Below are 20,214 nucleotides of genomic sequence, written 5' to 3'. Positions count from 1 at the left end.
CCTCAGAGAATAAAGAAAGCCATGATTGCACAGGTAAGACAAAGCAGGCAGGGTGCAGAGACCACAGAGAATCCCTTATGAAGTGGCCTACCCTTTGCCTCCAGCTGAGCCTCTCATTGTGCTGTTGTTTCTCAGGAGCTTGGATGGCAGCTTAGATTAGATCGCACTGAGTAATGGATTGGAGCTGACGAAAACCTGCTGCAGCTCCAAATCACCACAGTTAGAATCCCAACACTACTGAGGCTCTTGGCTGGTTTATTCGGATCAATTTTAGTCGCCCTCATTGTTAATAACCCTGTGTATATTCATGCTAACATTGTTCTCCTCTAATCTGTATTCATGCGAGTATTTCATTCAATCCTTCTGCAAAGCCGGCCTTAAATCCTTGCCAATCACATTTTGCTACTTCATAATTCTCCAATTGAATATGCCATGAATGACTTTTCAGTCTCCCTAATCTGAGTGGATCACTGTGTTTGGCATATTGTTGTTATATAGTTTACATTTTAATGTAGGAATTTCTGTTTTTTCCTATTAGTTTAATCTAATCATTTCTGGAAATGTATACATCTTGTGCAACATTTGCAATCATTTGCTAAGATTTTTATAATAAAATATAAACCCTGCAGCTTCATCACATTGTGTAGGCACTCTAGCAAAGCATGGTACTTTGAATGTTTTTCCTATGACAGGTTTGGATTAAAAGTACAGAGATGAGCATGGGTTTAGTTAAATGTGGGAGTGATTAGAATGAATAAAACATGTCTTTTAAAAGGCTGTTCACAAGACAGAGAGCGGGGTGGGGGGGGTGTTTGGTAACAGAAACCTGCTGTGTGGTCATTGTGGGGGATGATGTGTTAATCGAGCCACAAACTGTGTGGTTTTTCAGGCCAGAGGTCCCATTTTAACTGGCACGCAAAACAGAAATGTATTTGAATGTGGCCCTGCTGGCTGCTAGCCCTTGACTCCATTGCAGTAATGTAAATGGTGGATTAGGTACCGTTAGCTCGGACCCCCTCAACCCCCCCCCCCCCCCCCCCCCCCCCCCCCCCCCCCCAGCCACTTCCCCCTCCTTCGCTTTTCCATTAAGACAGCTGGTATCTTTCAAAGGGTCCTGGCCCAGTGATTGATGTGTAATAGCTCCAAGCCTCACCTGCCCCCTCACAGCGTTTTTCATCGGCCAGGCAGTCAGAGCCGCTTTCCACTAAGCACTTTGTTTTTCGGGTGATGGGTGAAGGGCCATCTTTTCTCTGTATCCCACTTTCTACACTTCATTCTCTCCCCTTTCAGCCATCAATACATTGACTTTTCATTGCCACAGAGTTGGTACTTCAGATTCACTCACTGATTTCTGCTCACTCAATTTGTTCATCCTCAATTAGCTGCGTGAGACCACGCCACTATTACAAGCGATGGCAGCACTATTTCAACACCATGAAATATGAGCAGGTGCCTTTCTGTGTGAAGATCTTTTGTTCCTTTTTAAGAGTTAATAAATAGTAATCCAAAGCTTCAGCAAGGTAATTGGAGATTCAGAAACTGAAGTGAAACAGTTGTAGAAAGTGTATCCAGATGCAAAATAATAGGAACTAAATTGTAAAGATTTGCAACAGGGCTTTGCCTCCAGCATCAAAGGACAACAGGGTCAGCCCTCCATTTGCAACAGTTTAGAGTTGTTGCTGGTTTCACTAGAAAATGCTTATGTTACTGATCAGAGGACAGAAGAGGTGCTTAACATATACAAACATTTTTATAACCCACAGTATTAGAGCTGTGTTATCAAATGGCGCTAATGTGGATAGGTTTTATGTATCTCACACTTCCAAGATGTGCTGCTGAATATGGACAGAGTGTATTCAGCCATTTAACTAGTACTCTAACTGAACAATGAACACTTGGCAGGTTCATTAGACTGAGTAAGTGAGGAGTCTGATGACAAGGTTTAAATGTAAGAGGAGATCCTGGAAAAATGGTTAAAGTAAACTGCATTTTGGAAAATATACAATTCCAGACTTTGCCCCCAAAGCCATGCCTCCAAACCACAGAAATGTGCAATGCTTGTTTTTAAGGTGGAAGGACAAATGGCATTAGAGTTTGGTAGATATATTGCTATTCAGTTTTTAGGAACGGGCTGGTTAAAATGGTCTGTTCCACAGGTGACTACATTTTTTTGTTTTGTATTGAATGATTTAAATTAATTGGCTACAAGCAGAGTGTGAAGTTGGATTTTAAGCCATATAGTAAAAAATGCTCGTTGAAGACATCTCCTGTTTTTCCTTTAAGTTGATGATAATGGTTGTATACAGACTTAACAAGCCAAATCAGTTGTATAACCAAGTTCTAAATTCAACATGATGCATTATCATCTCAATGACTTGCTTTTTCAGTAAATTTAGTATGACACAAGGTTTTAGTGTTTTCTTCAGAGGGAAAACCTTGACAAGTGAAGGTTTATTTCTATCAGTACCGCTTGTCACTGAGTCAGAAAGTTAATTTCGGACACAGGGGCCACACTGCGTCTTTTCACACCATCTTAGGTATGTATCAGTGGTGGGTGTGTGTCCTTGCACAAACATGCCCGTTAGAACGCTCCAGAGCCCTTTCATCATCTGTGTTCACTAATGTGTTCCTGTGTGCCAATGCCGGCAGCCCAGTGGTCGCCGTGGTAACTCATCATTAGGTGATTAATGGGGCTGTGACGAGGCTGCAGTTTAATCAGGCCCGGTGTTTGTGCTGAAGTCGACAACAAGAGCAGCTGCCCTGTCAGTTGGTGTCTGCTCACAAGATGACAGCACCCGCTGCTGAGGAGAGCCGTTGTCAAACATGTATCATTGTATGCATTTGGGTTTTTAGCTTGGGCCAAAAGCATTTCCCCAGCCTACATCTTTCTCTCTATTTTTCATCTTGTGCTGGCTCTGTCAATAAATGCTCGTTCACCTTTTGATGTGCTGTTAAGTTTTCACTAAGCTGTGGTTTTGCTTTACCTGACTCAATCTCTTTCCCTGCCTCATTTTTTGTACTCTCCCTTTCCTCCCTGCCATCACGACCATGGTAATGCGGGTACTGATTGCCTGGTCTGTTCCCTCTTGGGGCTATAATAAGTATTTCTAGTTAATTTGTTGCCGTGGGGATGGAGGAGCTGAACACTGGCAGTAAATGAGTAGCCTCCTTTGTAGGCACTGTGTGCAGGGCTAGTGCAGTGCAGACAGTGTGCTGCTTTAGCTATGCCCACTTCTCTGTTTGTGGAGGTTTTTTTCATAGAATGAGAACGTGGTAGCTGGGTGAAGATAGCTGTAAGTGGCAGCAGACTAGGCATGGCAAATGACTGACTCTGGCCCCCCCCCCCCCCCCCCCCCTCCCCCTCCCCCCTCTCTCTCTTTCTCTTTCTCTCCCCTTCCTTTACTCAGTGGATTGCTAGATTCTTCCCTCCAGAGCTGTCACTTCACATTATCACATCTGTGACTGTCAGCCAGGGCAGAGGGTTGGGGTGGGTGCAGTCCAGTAAGACAGAGTACACACATGCACACACATACAGACACAAGGATGAGTAGAATTGAGCCTGGTGTCATCAGAAATAGTCTGCCGAGAAGCTTGCCTGTTAACTCTGTTATTGAGCTTTATGCTACATACTACCCGTGGCCTTACAAACCTACTTTTTTCAGAGGGGGAAAAAAAGGCCATTGCATATTTCTCTAATATTTCTCTGCACTGAAAAGCTTTTTTTTCTTTTAAATACAAAGCTACATTATTCAGTCCTAACTTCCCCTTAGCCTACTCTGTAACTTGCAGCGCTTGCTTTTCTTATAGTCTCTTTTACCCTTTAAAAGTTCTCCTTCTCTGAAAGAATAGAATCATGTTAAAGCAGGAAGCTAGAAAGTTTGCTCTTTGATAAAGCTGCTTAGTTCTCTCCAGAGCATACATGCTAGTGGAGGGGATTGCCAACAATTACTGTGATGTGGGGAATAGTCTGCACAGCTGCCTCATCTCCAGGAGCTAATCTTGCTTTCTCACTCACAAGAGATCTGTAACAGCAGAAAATAACCCTTTTACTTCAGAAAATGTTGCCTACTGTTTACTAAATTATGCTAACTGTGTTTCTGCTTTTTATCCACAGCTTTTCTGAAATACTGGGGTTGTTGGTGTGGCCAAATTTTCCCTGGATTTGACTGGTAAATTCAGAAGACTGAAGCCCAGGCTCACAGTCTACCTTTCACGGAGGCCCAGCCGTGAGAGGACTGAGGAAGGCACGTGGCAGATCATGACGGCCGACAAAGAGAAGGAAAGGGAGAAAGAGCGGGACAGAGACAGAGACAGGGACCGGGACAAAAGAGAGGCCGGTAAATCCCGCCGGCAGGACGGAGATCGGGGCGACCGCGAAAGTGAGAGCTCCAGGCCCCGACGTAGCTGCACGCTGGAGGGTGGGGCCAAGAACTATGCAGAGAGCGAGCACAGCGATGATGAAGACAACGACAATGGCAGCACTGGTGGAGGCAGCGGCACGGCCGAAGAAGCTGGCAAAAAGGGCAAAAAGAAGATGCCCAAAAAGAAGTCGCGCTACGAGCGCACAGAAAATGGAGAAATAACGTCCTTTATTACAGAAGATGATGTTGTTTACAGACCCGGAGGTGAGTCCTTGTCATGACTTACTTAATTGTGGTAACAGGTGGGCTGCACACATTGGTTTGGTTGACTACAAAAACACACATCAATCTCAATTCGTGGAACACAGAACTTTCTAACATAGCATGGGGTTTACTTATGGCCTTTATCCACTAGTGCCGACTAACCTCAACCCGACACCACTTCTCACAGTTTTTAGGTGTTTTCATCAGGATCTTCCTGGGCCGTGTTGAAACATTCATTGCACCTACTCTGTTGGGTTTCTAAGGACCCATTTATGCTTGACACAGAACACTTATACATAGACGGACAAGGAGATCCAACCATCTTCTGCGTCAGTTATGTGTGTAATTTGGTGCATTTTCAGGGCCCCTGCAGCTCTATCACTCGTGCAGACGACGGAGCACCAGAAATCGCATTGAGTTGTATAGCCCACGCTCAACCAGTGAAAGGAACAAAACAGATAAGAGGACAAACAGGAAGAAGATGACATAGAAATCGCCAAATAATAAGTACCTGAAAAAGAGACAGAAGAAGCTGAGAGTGACTTAAAAAAAAAACAAAAAAAACATTCTTCTACTTCTTTTGGTCTTTTTGGATGGTTGTAAACAACTTAACAATAAATTACCCCTACCAACAAATTACAGCGAACTCTGAACTCAGTTCTACCCTCTGATGAATGAAGACTGTGGCATAAGAAAAGAAACACAAATGGGCCAATACGTGTGAAAGCATTTGAAACAGATGCCCCGTTTACGGACATAAGGGAGCATAAATGGGCCTTTAAGGTGCAGAGTTGGGCTGAAATGTGGTGTGTATAGTTTACGGGCCACCAGAAGTGGCAATTCCTGGTCCAGAAAGTAAAAGTCCTGTCCGGCAGCTGTTCCGACCAGTCACCAAATGAGCTGAATTTAATGAGCAGAGTTTATTTGCCAGGTAAACGAGCCTGTTGTGAAGACACCTGTTCTAAATGTACAGGTAGATGGTAGATCCAAAAACATGGCAGGACTTTTACTTTCTGGACCGGGAATTGCCACCTCTGCAGGCCACTATTGACCAGAATTTGACGTCAGGATGAGTCATGAGAGTAATTTCCAAGCTTTGCTCACCTGATTACAAGTCATAGACTGACCTGCAGGTAAAGCATGACCTCAACGTCCTCAATTGTTGTGCCATGTGTGTAGCAAATAAATGACTTAATGCTTTGCTATGGTGATCCCACCTACACTTTGAGCACCTCAACTTTTATGGAAACTATTGAAACAAGGTTGTGTGGTGTCTGCTGAAATAGGGTAGGGCTTAGTAGCTGCTAGTGGAAAGGCTATTGTACGCCACACTTTGATCTTAGTAGGCTTGCTTTAGGAATCAAGAAACAAAAACTTAATTGATCAATAATTGATTCTCCTTAAGAACCATCTATCTCTGCAGAGGAATTGCAGACTCAAAAGTATCAACTCACTAAAAGCAGAAACACTCCCTCAGGCTAGAGGCCGATGCATCATGCAATCAATTCAATGACCCTCTCTGAGCTTTGTCTTGAGCTAAGTCAATAAAGCAAAGTGGTGCTTCAGTAGATGATGTGATCGTGACGACAGCCATGATAATGATTTCATCCTAACACCGTCTGACTCACTGAAAGTATGCTATCTCCTCTGGGGCCAAAAGATACTCCACTTTCATGGAGGTGGGTTTTTTTTTTTCTCTAGCTGGTACCATGTCATGATTTAGTCAGAAAAATGGGGATAGAGAATCAACATTTTCCACAGCTGTAAACATGTTTGCACATTCACATACCTTTTATAACCTGGTTGAATTACAGGTGAGAAAGTCAGCACTTAGCGACTGAAGGAAAGCCAGTCAGCTTGTCTTCTCTCTCCTGTAGCTCAGGGCTATCAGCCTTGCAACTAAATAATTTCCGCTGTGTCTTTTCATTTATCTAGGAACCAGCAAAAGGTCAAGTAGTGGAAGGAAAAGCTCATGTTGATTGAGTGTTTAATTGGAAGACTTAGAAAATAACAGCCAGTGTGTTGGGTGATCTTCTTTAACCGTCTTAATGTACACACATTCACGCAAATACACAGTGAACTTATTGTCTTTGACTCCAGATACAGCCCTGCCTGCATACTACCACGACTGAGAGGAATGATATTTGACTTTTCTATAAGCTTTAGTGGGCTTGATTTTTCTAATGAGCATTGTTTTTTTTTAAAATAATTTAGTGTTTTCATCAGTATTATACATTATAACAGAGGTTGTCAAACTTTTTGAGCCATGGCCTCCAAGATAACATTTATTGGTGTTCACAACAATCCCCCCCCCCCCCTTCTCCATGCAATGACTGAGTGGGTAATTGTGTGATATCTTAAATAGGTCATCCTTTAAGTATAAGACTTGAAATCATCGGAATTACCATAAATAAGAGTAAAGTGGTTCTTGGTGAATTATATTAACAGCTGTTACAAAGCAATCAAATGCCAAAAACTGCTGTATCGCACCAGGTTAATGCCAATTATTGATTTTTTAAAATAGTACCAGTAATAACTTTGTTTCTGGACATTGAATGACAAAATATTCTAAATTTAAAAAAAAAAAAAAATCATACTTCTTAAATAAGGAAAATAGAGTGGTCCAAATCAGCTTCTCTTGCTGATATGCTAAGGTCTTCTTTTTATTTATGCATTAATGCCTTTAAAAATTTCTCCATTAATATTACAGATTAACCTCTTTTCATTTAGGGGTTCATTTTGACAGCCCTTAAAAAAAACAAAAACAAAAGCAACTTATTATTAAAAAGTGGGCTATATTTTCTTTTTCTTTTTTTTAAAGAGCTGGTGACCCCTTGCAATTATCTTGGGAACCCTTGTTTGAGAACTTCTGCATTATAGGATTGGTGAGGAAGCCAGGGACAGTGAAAACTGGTTAAACTGGTGTCTCTTTTATTTGTGGGTTGGTTCTCCCGTCTGTTTCAGTTCCAATGGACATTCTTGGGTCGGTGAACTTAGTTGGTAAAACCTATGTCAAGGCTTCTCTCACTCTTGCAACCCCCAGAGCACAGCACATACTGAAAGTTAGCGGGTCTCCCCAGGTGTCAGCTTTACCTCACTCCCAGTTGGAATTGCATCTGATGACTATTCTTGTGTACTGTAGAGTTTTTAAACACACATTTAAATATAAATCATACCCTTTCCCAGTCAATTAGAAAAGTGACATCACTGGGGATTGTTTTAGCTTTTTTGTGTGGTGAAAGGCACTATAAACAGTCATTGCAGGGGTGAAAGGATTCTCTTTTTTTGTGTGTGTGTTTGTTTCGGTTTTGTTTATTTTTCATAAACCCCCCTAAAGAAAATGGAGTAAGTGAATTGCATCAGTGAAACATTCAAAACAAATTCAACCATCTCAGCTGATTAATTTTACCCATTATCTCTGTTTGCACATTGACGCAAACGGCACTGTCACCGTCTTCTTGATGTGCAATATTTGTTTCCTGTCTTCTCCCTCAATTAGTTTGACAGGTTTAGAGGGGCTTGAATGTCACATCCCACTCCTGCCATGAGGGCTGGAGCTGTTAGATCGGTTTAGATTAGGAGTGAGCCTTAACCCAGTACTGACAGCCTCAGCAACCGTACACTCATTTGTAATTTACCTCCTGGTGTCAACATGGAAGATCCTCCACCTTACCAACTGCCTTCCTGCTGTCTCCTCTCCTTATTGTTCAAGTGATGAACAGTATGTGCGCGCGCATGTATGTGTGCTTGCTTTCTTCCTGCTTGGCCATTGGTAGCAGCCTTCTTGCAATCAGATTTGATGTGGGCAGCTTAGACAGGCACAAATCCTGCAATGGATTATGCTTTACTAAATGTTAAATCCCTTTATAGCCGTCTAGTGACACACAATATGTAAAACTGACCACCCTCAGTGAAGGATTTACGCCACCCGAGACATGAAGAGAGAAGGGCTGTGATGTAGAGCAGTGCAGAAACTGAAATGAATTCTGAACCATTTGTTGTTTTGATTGCTTTTGTCAGAGGGAGATTTAGAAACATACAGATGTGTGTCGTCTCATAACAAATAACAGGTAAGGCAGTATTGAAAACCTCCCAGTCTCCATCCACCCTCCAATCTCTGCTTAGCCTTTCTATCCCTTGAAGATGGGTTCAGGCGGCTTAGTGCACATCGATTGGATGGGGAAGGGTGGGAAGTGAAGTGCAAGTGGCCAGAAGGTGGGCCTGCAGCTAACTCAAGCTCTGCTGCTGTTTTTAAAAGGCATAGAACAGTATATCTGGTGGTGGTGTCCAGCCACCGTAGTGAACAGCCAAATGCAGGCCAAGCAGACATGCCTGATCGATCTGTACCCTGTGGCTGAGCTTTCACCACTTCTCCAGGCCTGGCTAGACACCTCCGAGCCTGTTCTCTACACTCATACAACCCCCACCTTAGATTATAGATCTTCTCTTTAGAGATTATACACACTGCCCGGGGGGATCAATAGGAGACACCCTAGAAGCAGGGAGATACTACAGAAAAGTCAGTACACATACATTTATACAAACTCTGATAACCAGTAATTATGTGCACGAACAGCTAAACTGTAACACAAGTGTATGGACACAATAGCAGATATACAAAGTAGACTATGATTATACACTGCTCAGTCAAAAAAAAAAAAAAAAAAAAAGGTACCATCTGGATTTGACAAAGCATACGATATGGACTCCCCTCGGTTGGTCAGGTCTACCTGAAAATAAATTTTCTGGTTTTTCAATTATTTTTCCCTTCATGGCATGGACATATTCCACTCATTGGGTTGAAATTGTGAAAGAGTGGCAAAGGCATCATTTTTGTGCATTTATTGGCTACCAAAGAGTCTGCACTTTAACCCTAGAGGAAGAAAAAAGTTAATGACAAAGCCTGACTCTCCAATCAAAGCTAAAAGATTAAATAAATATTCATACAACGTCTCGGTGGATATCATTGTTCATTCATTCATTCATTTTCCTAACCGCTTAATCCGATGAAGGGTCACAGGGAAGCTGGAGCCTAACCCAGCTGTCCTTGGTTGAAAGGCAGGCTACACCCTGGACAGCTCGCCAGTCCTCGCAAGGATATCACTGTTAATTTTGCATAATCTTATCAAGGCTCATAATTAAAACTAAATGCGATTAAACAACATTAGTGTGACTTTTGTATCTAGATGGCATTTATGTTTCTTGTATCTGATAAGGACACTCAGCAGCTCAGTTTAGTGCACACACAATACTATTCCCTGTGCTCATCCCTTCTCTTCACTGTAGTTGGACTGTGCTTGTCGCTGGTGGCTGGCTGCCATAGCATGTCTCCTTCCTTCCTATTTGGCTGGCTGGCTTGCAAATTTAAAATGGAGACCCCCCACCCTCCCATCACCAAACACTCACACGCATGCACACTTTTTCCACCCTTCTACTTGGGTGTATGTCCTAGGCTGGCTGCCTCATCATGTCTCTTAAGACTAGACATGATGAGGTGAATTCCCAGTAGAAAGTGCTGACTTTCATTGTGAGTGCAGAATATAGGGAAAAAAAGCCTTCTCCACTAAGAAAGATACTTTCTTTTTATGAATGTTGAGGAAGTTGTTGATGTGGACAGCTGGTGCTGCAACCACCACAGACTCTGGGGGGACGTTGCTTGTGTACATGCACGGCATGCTTCACAACAGGAGCCTGTCTGAAACAAACACACACACACTTTAACTATTTATTCTTTTTTATTCAAACTTCGTGGCCAGCATGCAATGGTTTTATGTTCACTAAGTCTTTTGTCTTTAGAAACTAGTTGGTTGCGGTAATTTACTGCTATGGAATTGTTTACAACTGTCCAAGAACACCATCCGAAAAAGCATTAAACCACAAAGATTTTTATCTGTTCTTAACTTTTTTTATGTCTCCATTGGGTGCCAACGGTCTCTGCGTCCTCTTCTTCTCGTTCCTCTTCCTCTTCTCTTCACTATTCAGCAGACTATTGCTGTTGTATTTTCTTCCTTCCACCGCCCCGAACACCTCCCTGACTCTGATCAGCTCAAAAAAAACTCAAAGGAATTTAACACTTCAATTTAAGAAAAAGAAGAAAATATATATGTTTTGGGTTTTTTGTTTTTTTTTTAAATGAAGACATGTTAAATTTTCCAATTATATTCTCAAATTGCCACTTGTGGGTCCCAGGGACACGTTGCATTGAAAACTTATCAACCTTATTGGGTGTGTAGGAGCTTCACAGAATTCTTGGTTTTGCAGCTAATCACAAACTTGTATACAATGATTGTATACCTAGTTTTTAAAAAAACAATGGTATATTATTGAGAAGAAATTCTCCTTTTTAAATCCTGGAGCTCCTGTGAGACAGTGGCTACGTTTACATGGCAGTTTTAATTCCTCTTTTAATTCTGAATAAAGTTAATTCCGCAAGAAACTGGTGAAAAATGACCATGTAAACACCTAATTCCAACCGGTACAATACGGTGCAGTAAATGTAGGATTGTTCATCAGGAGCCAAGACAAGTGCTACAGCACATTAGCATAGCACATATCCTGTCCTACAAAGGCTAGTTGTCAATCACTTCGCAATTTCTAGCCAAGCTTACATAAGGGACAAACCCTGGGAGTCATTTCCGATTGAAACACAGCAGTGTGAATCTGTAGCGTGTCGTTAACTGAACAGATCTATTTTTAAAAGACCCTCTCTGCTCTGCTGTCTTTCCCCACACCAGGGACTCTGAGAAAAGGGCTTTTTAGTGAAATCCAACCACCTGCCGACTGCTAAACGAGAAAGCGTGGGCTAGTCGAGAGGGAAAAGAGAGGGTTGTGGGAGGTGGGGTTGTCAAAGAGCCTCTGTTCTCCCCCAGGAGCTCAGTCAGCTGTAGGTCTGCCCTCATTGTAGAGAGCTGATGGTATCACTTGCCAGGTATTTCCCACTGCTTTTCCAGAGAGAAGAAGAGAGACTTGTTGTGTTAGTGGAGGAGAATAGAGGAAGAGAAACTGTGGAAGAATCGTGTCCTTGCACCTTCAGGCCTTGACTGCTTATAATCCCACCCTACTGGGACAAACCCAGCAGGATGTAGTACAAGGTAGCCTTGGCCATGAACTGGTCTTGATCGAGCTGCTGGAGTCTGTGATGAATCAGATGTAATGCAGGTCTCCTTTTTTTTTTCTTGCGAGTTCTTTGTCTTTATTCGCCCTCTAGTCTCACACGCCTGTGCTTCCATCATTACATTCTTTGTGCTGCTTAATTTTAGGATCGGTAGACTAAAGGAAGGGATAGCTTTTCTGAAGCCACACACTCCTTTGTTGTACGCCTGTCTGTGTGTGTGCTCTGTCAATTTTAGCCTGACACCACTTTTAACAATCCAGGTGCTTCATGCCTAATACTAACCACCTAAATAAACATTCTTCTTTTATTTAATAACCCTGTCTTGCATTATGACTCCCCTCACCCCCTCCTTTTTTTTTTTCCACAGCACTGTTTACAAAACATGGCATATAAGACCATGTTCACAGTGTGACTTGCTCATTGTTTTTGGCTTGTAAAAAGCCACACGGGCATTATCTGAGACTTCCCCACCCCTCCCCTCCCCTCCCTTCTGCTGGAATACTGCAGCAAATTAAACAGCATCTTATTTGTTTGAAACAGACAAGGGTCTTTTACTGAGGGTAGGTGTGTTTTAGATTAGCTATGCCTGGCAGCCTTAAGAGAATGGCAGACTGAACAAGAACTTCAGCTGGAAAAAATTGAGTATCTGTGTGTCATGGGGTTATAACAATCCATTTGCAGTTGCTTGAAATCGGTTGTGATAGTGTAATTGGAAGCACAATGTCCACCAAAGTAAGGTTGCGGTAATGTGTTTGGGTCCTAAGAATTGTACTCAGTAGTTTCACAGTTATCATCCTTTGTCAAAGTACTGAGCTCTGAGCCTTTGTCTGAGTCAGAAATGGACTTAAGTTGTTAAACTTGCAGCTGCAGAGGGAATGACAGCATCCATCCACTAATGCTGTAGTCTCCCCTCAGATCCAGTGAAGGCTATATCCATACAGCAGCACACTTCGATACTTAAAAATACTGCCCATCCCCCATATAGGCCCCCACCATAGTTAAACCTCTCTTGTCCCTCCCCTTTCCACCTCTCCACTTGAACAAGGAGACCCACTTCCAAATGCACAAAATGGCAGGAATGTTTAACAAGCCACACAGACCCTTAAGGAGCCGGGTTTCCCATCTCATTCCACTCAGACGTGCGCACGCACACACACTTTTTATTCGACACAACCTCCCTGAGCTCTATTGCCTCTTTTTCATTCATTCAACAGATTTTGAAGCGTTAACTCGGATTTAACTTTTGTGTTATAGTCACTTTCAGAGAAATGCCCTGGAGGTAGTAGACTTTTAGTGCCCAAAATTAATTTAAAATGTGCTCTGACATTCGAAGAAGAGACTTGCATTCTGTCTGAATGATTAAACTAGCCCCCCCCTCCATCACCACCTATCTTTTTCATTCTCACTGTCTGTTCTTTATGCCTGTTGATGTGCTCATGGGTGCAGACACGGAGATCTGGCCTCTCTAAATGAATTTGCTGCCAAGGTGAGGGGATACTAAACCCTAATTCCCCCGATTTGACTCCTCCAAAACATGTCATCTCATTCAGATTAGACTCTTTTGTTCTCTGCCCTCCCCCCACAGCCCTCCGTCCTGCTCCCTCCTCCTCCCCTTCCCGCTTCATCCTGTCTCTCAACACACACACAGACCCCGCGTTGCTCACAGATCACACAATAGCACTGATGGATATTTTCATTCATGTTATCTTGTAAATGACTTCCAGGGATGGTGTAGTAGAGGAGGGAGTATAGGAAGGAGAGGGGGAAAAGAGGGAAGAGGGCAGTAGTGAGAGAGATATAATACGTCACTCAGACTGTGGGCGATAAAGTCCCCCCACCCTCCCTTTAGAACAGCTCATTCAGCTCACAGCAGATAACAAGCCCACCCTGGGGTTACACACACACACACGCACACACACACACACACACACACACACACAAAAGCTCTCAAAAAACAAAGCCAATGATGTCAGAGGCGCACTTGTACACACCAACCCCTCTACAAATGGTATCTTGGGTGTCAGAGCCATTTAATATCTTTGCCACCCCGTTTTTCCCCTGCAAGCAGTAAGATAAACCTCAGCCAGATCGATAACTGTGTTGACACAAACAAATAAATAACAGATGATGGCAGTGTCAGTCATTGAAAAAAGGTAACTGCAGACCTTTTGTTTGGGAGAGTGTGGTTTAGGTCTTCCGCATGGAACAGCTCAGCTTGTGTTTTGATGATGTGAGTTTGCATTGTCAGTCTAAACCTTACCTATTATGGGTTTTTTTAAAGCTACAAAATCATTGTCTTCCTTTCTGAACATGTATGAAATGAAAGGTTCCACTGCACCAACGGTTTCTGCATCCTCTTACTGGGATGTGTGTGCGTGTTTTCAATTTTTTGCCTGTTGTATAAATAAGGATACTATTTAGGCCAAAGTAAGTATATTTTGCGCAAAGTGGTGATTTTATTTTATTTTTTTTTTGTCTCAGCTAAGAAGAAACGTTGGTGACTTGTGATTTTAAATCTCTCTTGCTATGAGACTTCTAACAACACCTGGCTGTGTCTGAAAAGTGCTGTGACAGCTTTAGCAGTAACCATTAGCCATTTCCCCCCGCCGCCTCCTCCTTTTCTTCTCCACAGAAGTGGCTGTGTGTTTTTGTCCTCTCTGCAGCGTGAATGTTTTTGTTAAGGAGATGAGAGTTCACGACCTGGCCATACCACCAGTCACATTCAATTTAACAACATTGTTGGCCACAGTCACTTCTTTTCACACAATTCCTACGTTTACATGGGAGTTTTAATTCCTGTTTAAATCCGAAGGAAAGTTAATTCCACTTCAAACTGATGAAAAATGACCATGTAAACACTTATACCCTAATGCAAATTTCTATTCGGAATTAAATTTCATTCCAATGTAAGTGGCTGGTTTATTCACGTTTTATTTCCGAACTTTTTAATTCCTCTGTCGTGTAAACTTTAGTTCCGCTCTAAGTTAATTCTGGTCATTCAATGCGTACTCGTTACCTTGTGCTGTTCCGATGATGCGCGTTGTTTTGTCTCCCATGTTTGGTGGTCTATCTTTCTTCTCAGTCTCAGTTGCTGCAAAAAATGTAGTATGCTCGTGTTGAGCATACTACAGGAACCCACAACTAGCAGCTGGTTTTCATTGGTTCAAGTTATAATAAAAATTGCGACAAAACTGGTGCTTATTTGGTAGTTTTTACAAGTTACGACTGAAAAGACGAGAAGCACAGAGCCAACTTTGTTTATTTCTGGTATAGGTCATGTAGGGCTGGGCGATTAATCAGATTTTTATCTCAATTCCGATCTGGGTTTTGAACAATTATAAAAATAAAAGGGTGCGATTATTTTTCTCTTTGCAGTTTCCTCTCCTGCTGTCTTCAGTTGCTAATTGAGCGTCACTGGTGTTGCAGCGCTATGCTTTAAACTCCTCCCACAGCCGCTTTGGTTTTATTCAGCTACTGTTGCCAACTTGGCGTGTTTCTCGCCAAATCTAGCAACTTTTTTTTTCTTAAAAGCAACTAGCAACAAATCTAGCAACTTACTGGAGTTATTAGAGACTTTTCTGGTGTTTTGGCAACTGCCTTGAAGGCACATATTGTTCTGCAGTTACTGTAATGAACGAGCAGCCGGAGCTTCTCCCCGTTCTAAAGCACTCCCAGGCAGCCAGTCTCAGTCGGCGCTGCAGGTCAATGTAGAAAAACTGCAGTAGGTTGTGAAAGTTCACTACAACATAGTTTATACCATTGTCAGTGAGAACTGGCTGCATTATTTTCATATAAACGCACACGTAGTTCGGTTAGTTAAACACTGTAATATCCCTCCGTTACAGGGCGTTGCTATAGCAACGTGTTAATTAGCTGGTTCAGATCAGCTGTCTTTTAACAGGTGAATGAAAGAAACACGCTGTAGCCTGACAGCGGTTGTTTGGCATAAAACGTACATCGAGGCCAACATGATATAGTTCCTATACTTCAGCAAATGTTGTAGAAAAAGAAATACAAATTTGTTATAAAATGTTTACTATGTGGGACCATGGTATAAGCGGATTAAACAACTTGGAACTGTGTGTTAGACGGTTATAACGCCCGATGCCGGATGAGGAACACCACAACGCGCAGCGTTGTTTAATCATTACTTATATTTATCATTTCAGTTTACATCAGTATTTGCACTTTGTCAAGACAAAGCTTCATGTTATTTGTTTGTTTTCTAAAATATGTGGAATCCTAAAGACATTTTTTAAAGTCACGCTTTAATGTAAAAAATAAAAAATGTTAAAGATAAAAAGATAATCGTGTTAAATAATCGAGATCTCAATTTCAGCCAAAATAATCGTGATTATAATTTTTGCCATAGAGCAGCCCTAACGTCATGTGCACCCTCTGTCCAATTAGAACCCTTCCCAACCTGCCGCTCTAAAGAGGAATTAAGTAAGGATATGTTTCATATAAACCTTTATTCGGAATTAATATTTTCATGTAAACTCGTAGGAGAATACGTTCATTCTGAATTATTTAATTCTGAGTTAATAATTCTGAATCTAAACTCACCATGTAACCATAGCCAATGTTAGAGTTGCTGCTGACATTATCAAGCACTGTTTTAAAAAGGAATCAAAGCCAAGAAAATTAGTCTTATTTTTTTTTCACTTAAACTAATCCAAACCTAATTAGATATGACATATCAGTGGGAGACATCCTTTTCTGTATACTTTAAATATGTATAAAATTAAAAACTCGACTAAAGAGATGAGAAGCTGTAGTTGCCGTATAAAACCAATTGGACTATCTTTCACTTGATTTAACTAATCCAACAACCCTTTGTGACAGAGTGAAAGGCTTTTAAACCACACTTGCTCTGCTTTTTAAATGCTGCATAATGTTTTTCATATCACCATTTAGTTTTCATTAATACTCTTATAAATGCCTGGTTGTGAATTTTTTTTTTTTTTTTTTTTTTTTTACAAGCACTGATTGCTATATGTTCACAGGTGATACTAAGACATCTAACTGCAGGAAAAACACACATTGTGTGGCAGAGACATCCTATATGCTTATACCAAGATTTTCAAGATTAGTATAAACTGTTGGGAGCCTCAGTAGAGACTGTACATGAAGGTATTGACATTAATAGCCCACGACGAAGCAAATTTGTACTCATAACATTTGCAAGTTGAACCAACTCTGGTCTGACAAGAACCCACAACTAGCAGCTGGTTTTGATTGGTTACATTTGGTATGTTGTTGGATTTGTGCATCGTAGTTAAACAGTCATTACTTTCTAATTTAAAAGTAAAATATGTAAGTATTACATGTAAATATTGCATACACAGTATTAGGGCTGGGCAAAATTACCAAAATGTTGTATCCCAATATAGCTCATTTTATATCCCCATAACATATACATAACAGTATAGAATTGTTTGTGTAATTTTGTGTCAGTCATCAGTTATGTGTCAGATGTGCTTGGCAATGGTAGCAGTTATCTTCCATCAGCAGGAACTGGGGATGCACCGATATCGATATCAGTATCGGCTCAATACCAAGCGTGTGTATTCGTACTGACGCTGGTTCTACATCGGTCTTTTTATATCCAAACCTCATCCATGTGACAGAAATTTCCCCTCTTTTATGAACAACTCATCCGTTTTGGTTGGCTGGTCATCTTTTAGTGAATTACGCTGCTCTGATACTTGTCTGCTACCATCTTTCTCCATGTTTCCTTATATATTGCAGCGTGCATGCCGTAAAGCGCATCTTGACGTAAAATACTGCAGTAAATCATTTTATTGTGGCATAAATGATAGAGCCTCATACGAAACTATAAACTTTTTCTATCGTCCAAACGATATAGTCAGATCGCCCAGCCCTACACAATATATATCCAGTTAAACAAAAGCCATTTTGGTGCTGCCGCTTGGCTGTTCAGCTACACTCATTCTCCTTCCTCAGCCCACTGGCATGTCAGCCATGCTGAGGGATGCCTCGCTGGATTTGTAGGTAGATGGACTGAAAGTGTTTCATGCTTATCATCAAGATCGATGTGAATTTAATCAAAGAATTTAGAGATTGCTTTATTGTTCAACCTTAACTGTGTTCATACAAACAAATGGATAAATAGATAGGATGGTGATAGGTGGGAGGAGAGGAGAAAGGTGGAGCAAACTCCACTGCAGTTTACCCAAGCTTAATTTCAAATATATAAACAACCGTGGTGATAATTGCACTTTTCTTTATTCTTAAGTTTAGATTTCTGATAATTATGGGTTGTGCTGTTTTAATGTGTGAAAATACAAATGGTTAACGGTGCATTAAACAAAAATATATAGAATTTGATGTGACACCTTGTGTTGGATAAGAATATCATCCCATTCACAACACCAGTTTTTAAACGTTCAAAACCTCCCAGTAGATTTTGTCCCTTCAATGTTGAGTCCATGGTTGCAACAATGATGATTTTAGGGCATGATGAGGTTAAAGTCAGTATTGCTTGCTGGTGTATAAATGGAGTGGAACAATAACATAATTCCCCTTGGGCGTAATGTTTGCTTTGGAAAGGCAACCTTGTAGAGCTCCAAAAGTCTTTAATCCTATTACTCGCATTCCAATTGAATTTGACTCAAGGAGAAAAATGTCTTTTCAGCAAAGGTAACGGCAGACAAAATAATGCATTACTGACTGTGGCTGCTTAGAAACATGAAAGCTTTGATAACTGTGATCATTTTTAACCCCCCCCCCCCCCCCCCCCCCCTCTTTTTTTTTTCTTTTCTTTCTTTCTTGCAGATTGTGTGTACATTGAGAGTCGGCGACCCAATACTCCTTACTTCATTTGTAGCATTCAGGATTTCAAGCTGGTGAGTAGATTTGAACTTCCTATCCTTATCTTTCTGCCCTTTTGTGTTTACACAACCCTACCAAGCCGCTCCATGTCCAATGCTGGAAAATGCACCACTATAGCTCTCAAAAAAGAAAAAAAAAATTCCATTGGATACCACCTGTACAGCTGCATGTGCACTACAAAGTCTGCTGGGAGTTTTAAATTGATCCCAGTGACAAACAGTTTAATTCTAGAATGACTTATACATGAAGTTTCTTGTGTGGACAAAATTAAAATTCCTCTGGGAATCTGGCAACATGTGTTCATGAAAATATACACGTTTGCAGATATACTCAATTTGATGAACAATATAATGTACCAAAATGATCCTTTTCCCTCAATAAAGAATAAAATTAGTTTTTAGGTTGCTGCTGAGAATGGCTGATTCATCAGGCTTTGCCAGTTTTGTGAGGTGGTGTTGGTTTTTTAGTAAGACAGCATTTAAAATGTTTTGCATACACATGCACGTACAATCGGAATTGATTTTCCTCTCACTGCATTCTCTATCTTTCTAAAAGAGAAGTTGCTCTGGAGTTCACCCACAACAGATTGCTCTTTGTTCTTGCAGATGAAAGAGAAGGCAGTGTTACAGTTTGGGAGACGCTGTTAGCTTGCAACACAGTAAATGACTGACACAATGTACATAAATCATGAATATTTCATGGCTCCATGCAGATTATGCAGAATATCTTGTTCAAGTAAGATACAGTACAGATACAGATCTTGAGTGGCTTTATTGTGGAAATGGGTGATTTCTGTGACATTGGTTATAATTGATTGCGCTGTGTTGGAGTTTTCTCAGAGGTCAGTGCGCACAGACAAATTGTTGCTTCTTGGCTGAGGAAATTTGCTGGTCAAAGTTGGCCAAATGCATTTTTATCAGTGAAGCCTGTAATTGATTATGCAACTGAGTGTGATTGTTTTTAATTGGTCTTTTGTATGGTTTCTAACTGCTGTGAACCAAAAGCAAGTCATTTATGATGAAGATTTATGGTAATATGACCACCATTTAACGGGAAACAACTGTTGGAATGTGGGATTGATGGGATAGTTTTGCCCAGTGAAGGTACTGCTAAGCCTCCTGGAGGGACTATTGCCCATTTTCTAAGAGATGGGCTGTCCAAGCAGAGCACAAACATTCAGTGAGGAGCATCCAGGCCCTGAGGCCAACACAATGGCTGCCAAAAGTCACAGTAAGTCCATTGGCCGCATACACAACTCACTGGAAAAAAGATGAAATAGTGAGTGAATGTAAATAGCTGTGTACAAACTGATCACACAAATGTGTATGTGTGTGTCCGTGGTTTTGTGATTAAGGTGCAGTTATTGTGTATAGAAGCAGTTTTAAGGTGAGCCTTGCAGACAGGCCCCAAAGCAGCGCAGCTTTAATCGGATTGCAGCTGCAGATTGCTGAGGCTAGCGAGATACCCTTTGTGTGCTCATACACACTCTTGCATGAAAACTCATGCATCTCCACCTTGATTAAGCGTGCCCGGAGAGGTCTGGGCCAGACAGAGGTAATTGTCCAGCGTATAAGATAGAAAACTGGCTGCATTAGCTGACCTTTCTCTTCAGCTCGCGTT

The 20,214-nt window shown here is 41.4% G+C and overlaps 1 protein-coding gene across 2 annotated transcripts in view; it reads left to right on the top strand.

Moving 5' to 3' along the window:
- The window catches only part of rerea (arginine-glutamic acid dipeptide (RE) repeats a), a 94,962-nt gene that overhangs the window by 13,615 nt on the left and 61,133 nt on the right, over positions 1-20,214 (top strand). For both annotated transcript variants that reach the window (XM_079239216.1, XM_079239215.1), the window contains exons 2-3: positions 4,115-4,625; positions 18,538-18,608. In XM_079239216.1, the coding sequence (XP_079095342.1) occupies positions 4,259-4,625; positions 18,538-18,608 (438 nt within the window). In that variant the 5' untranslated portion in view covers positions 4,115-4,258. The remainder of the gene's footprint in view (positions 1-4,114; positions 4,626-18,537; positions 18,609-20,214) is intronic.

The sequence above is a fragment of the Telmatherina bonti genome (genome assembly GCF_933228915.1).
Source record: "Telmatherina bonti genome assembly, chromosome: 4".
Taxonomy (NCBI): domain Eukaryota; kingdom Metazoa; phylum Chordata; class Actinopteri; order Atheriniformes; family Telmatherinidae; genus Telmatherina; species Telmatherina bonti.
Note: the sequence above shows the minus strand (reverse complement) of the source record. Positions and strands in the feature narration are given on the sequence as shown.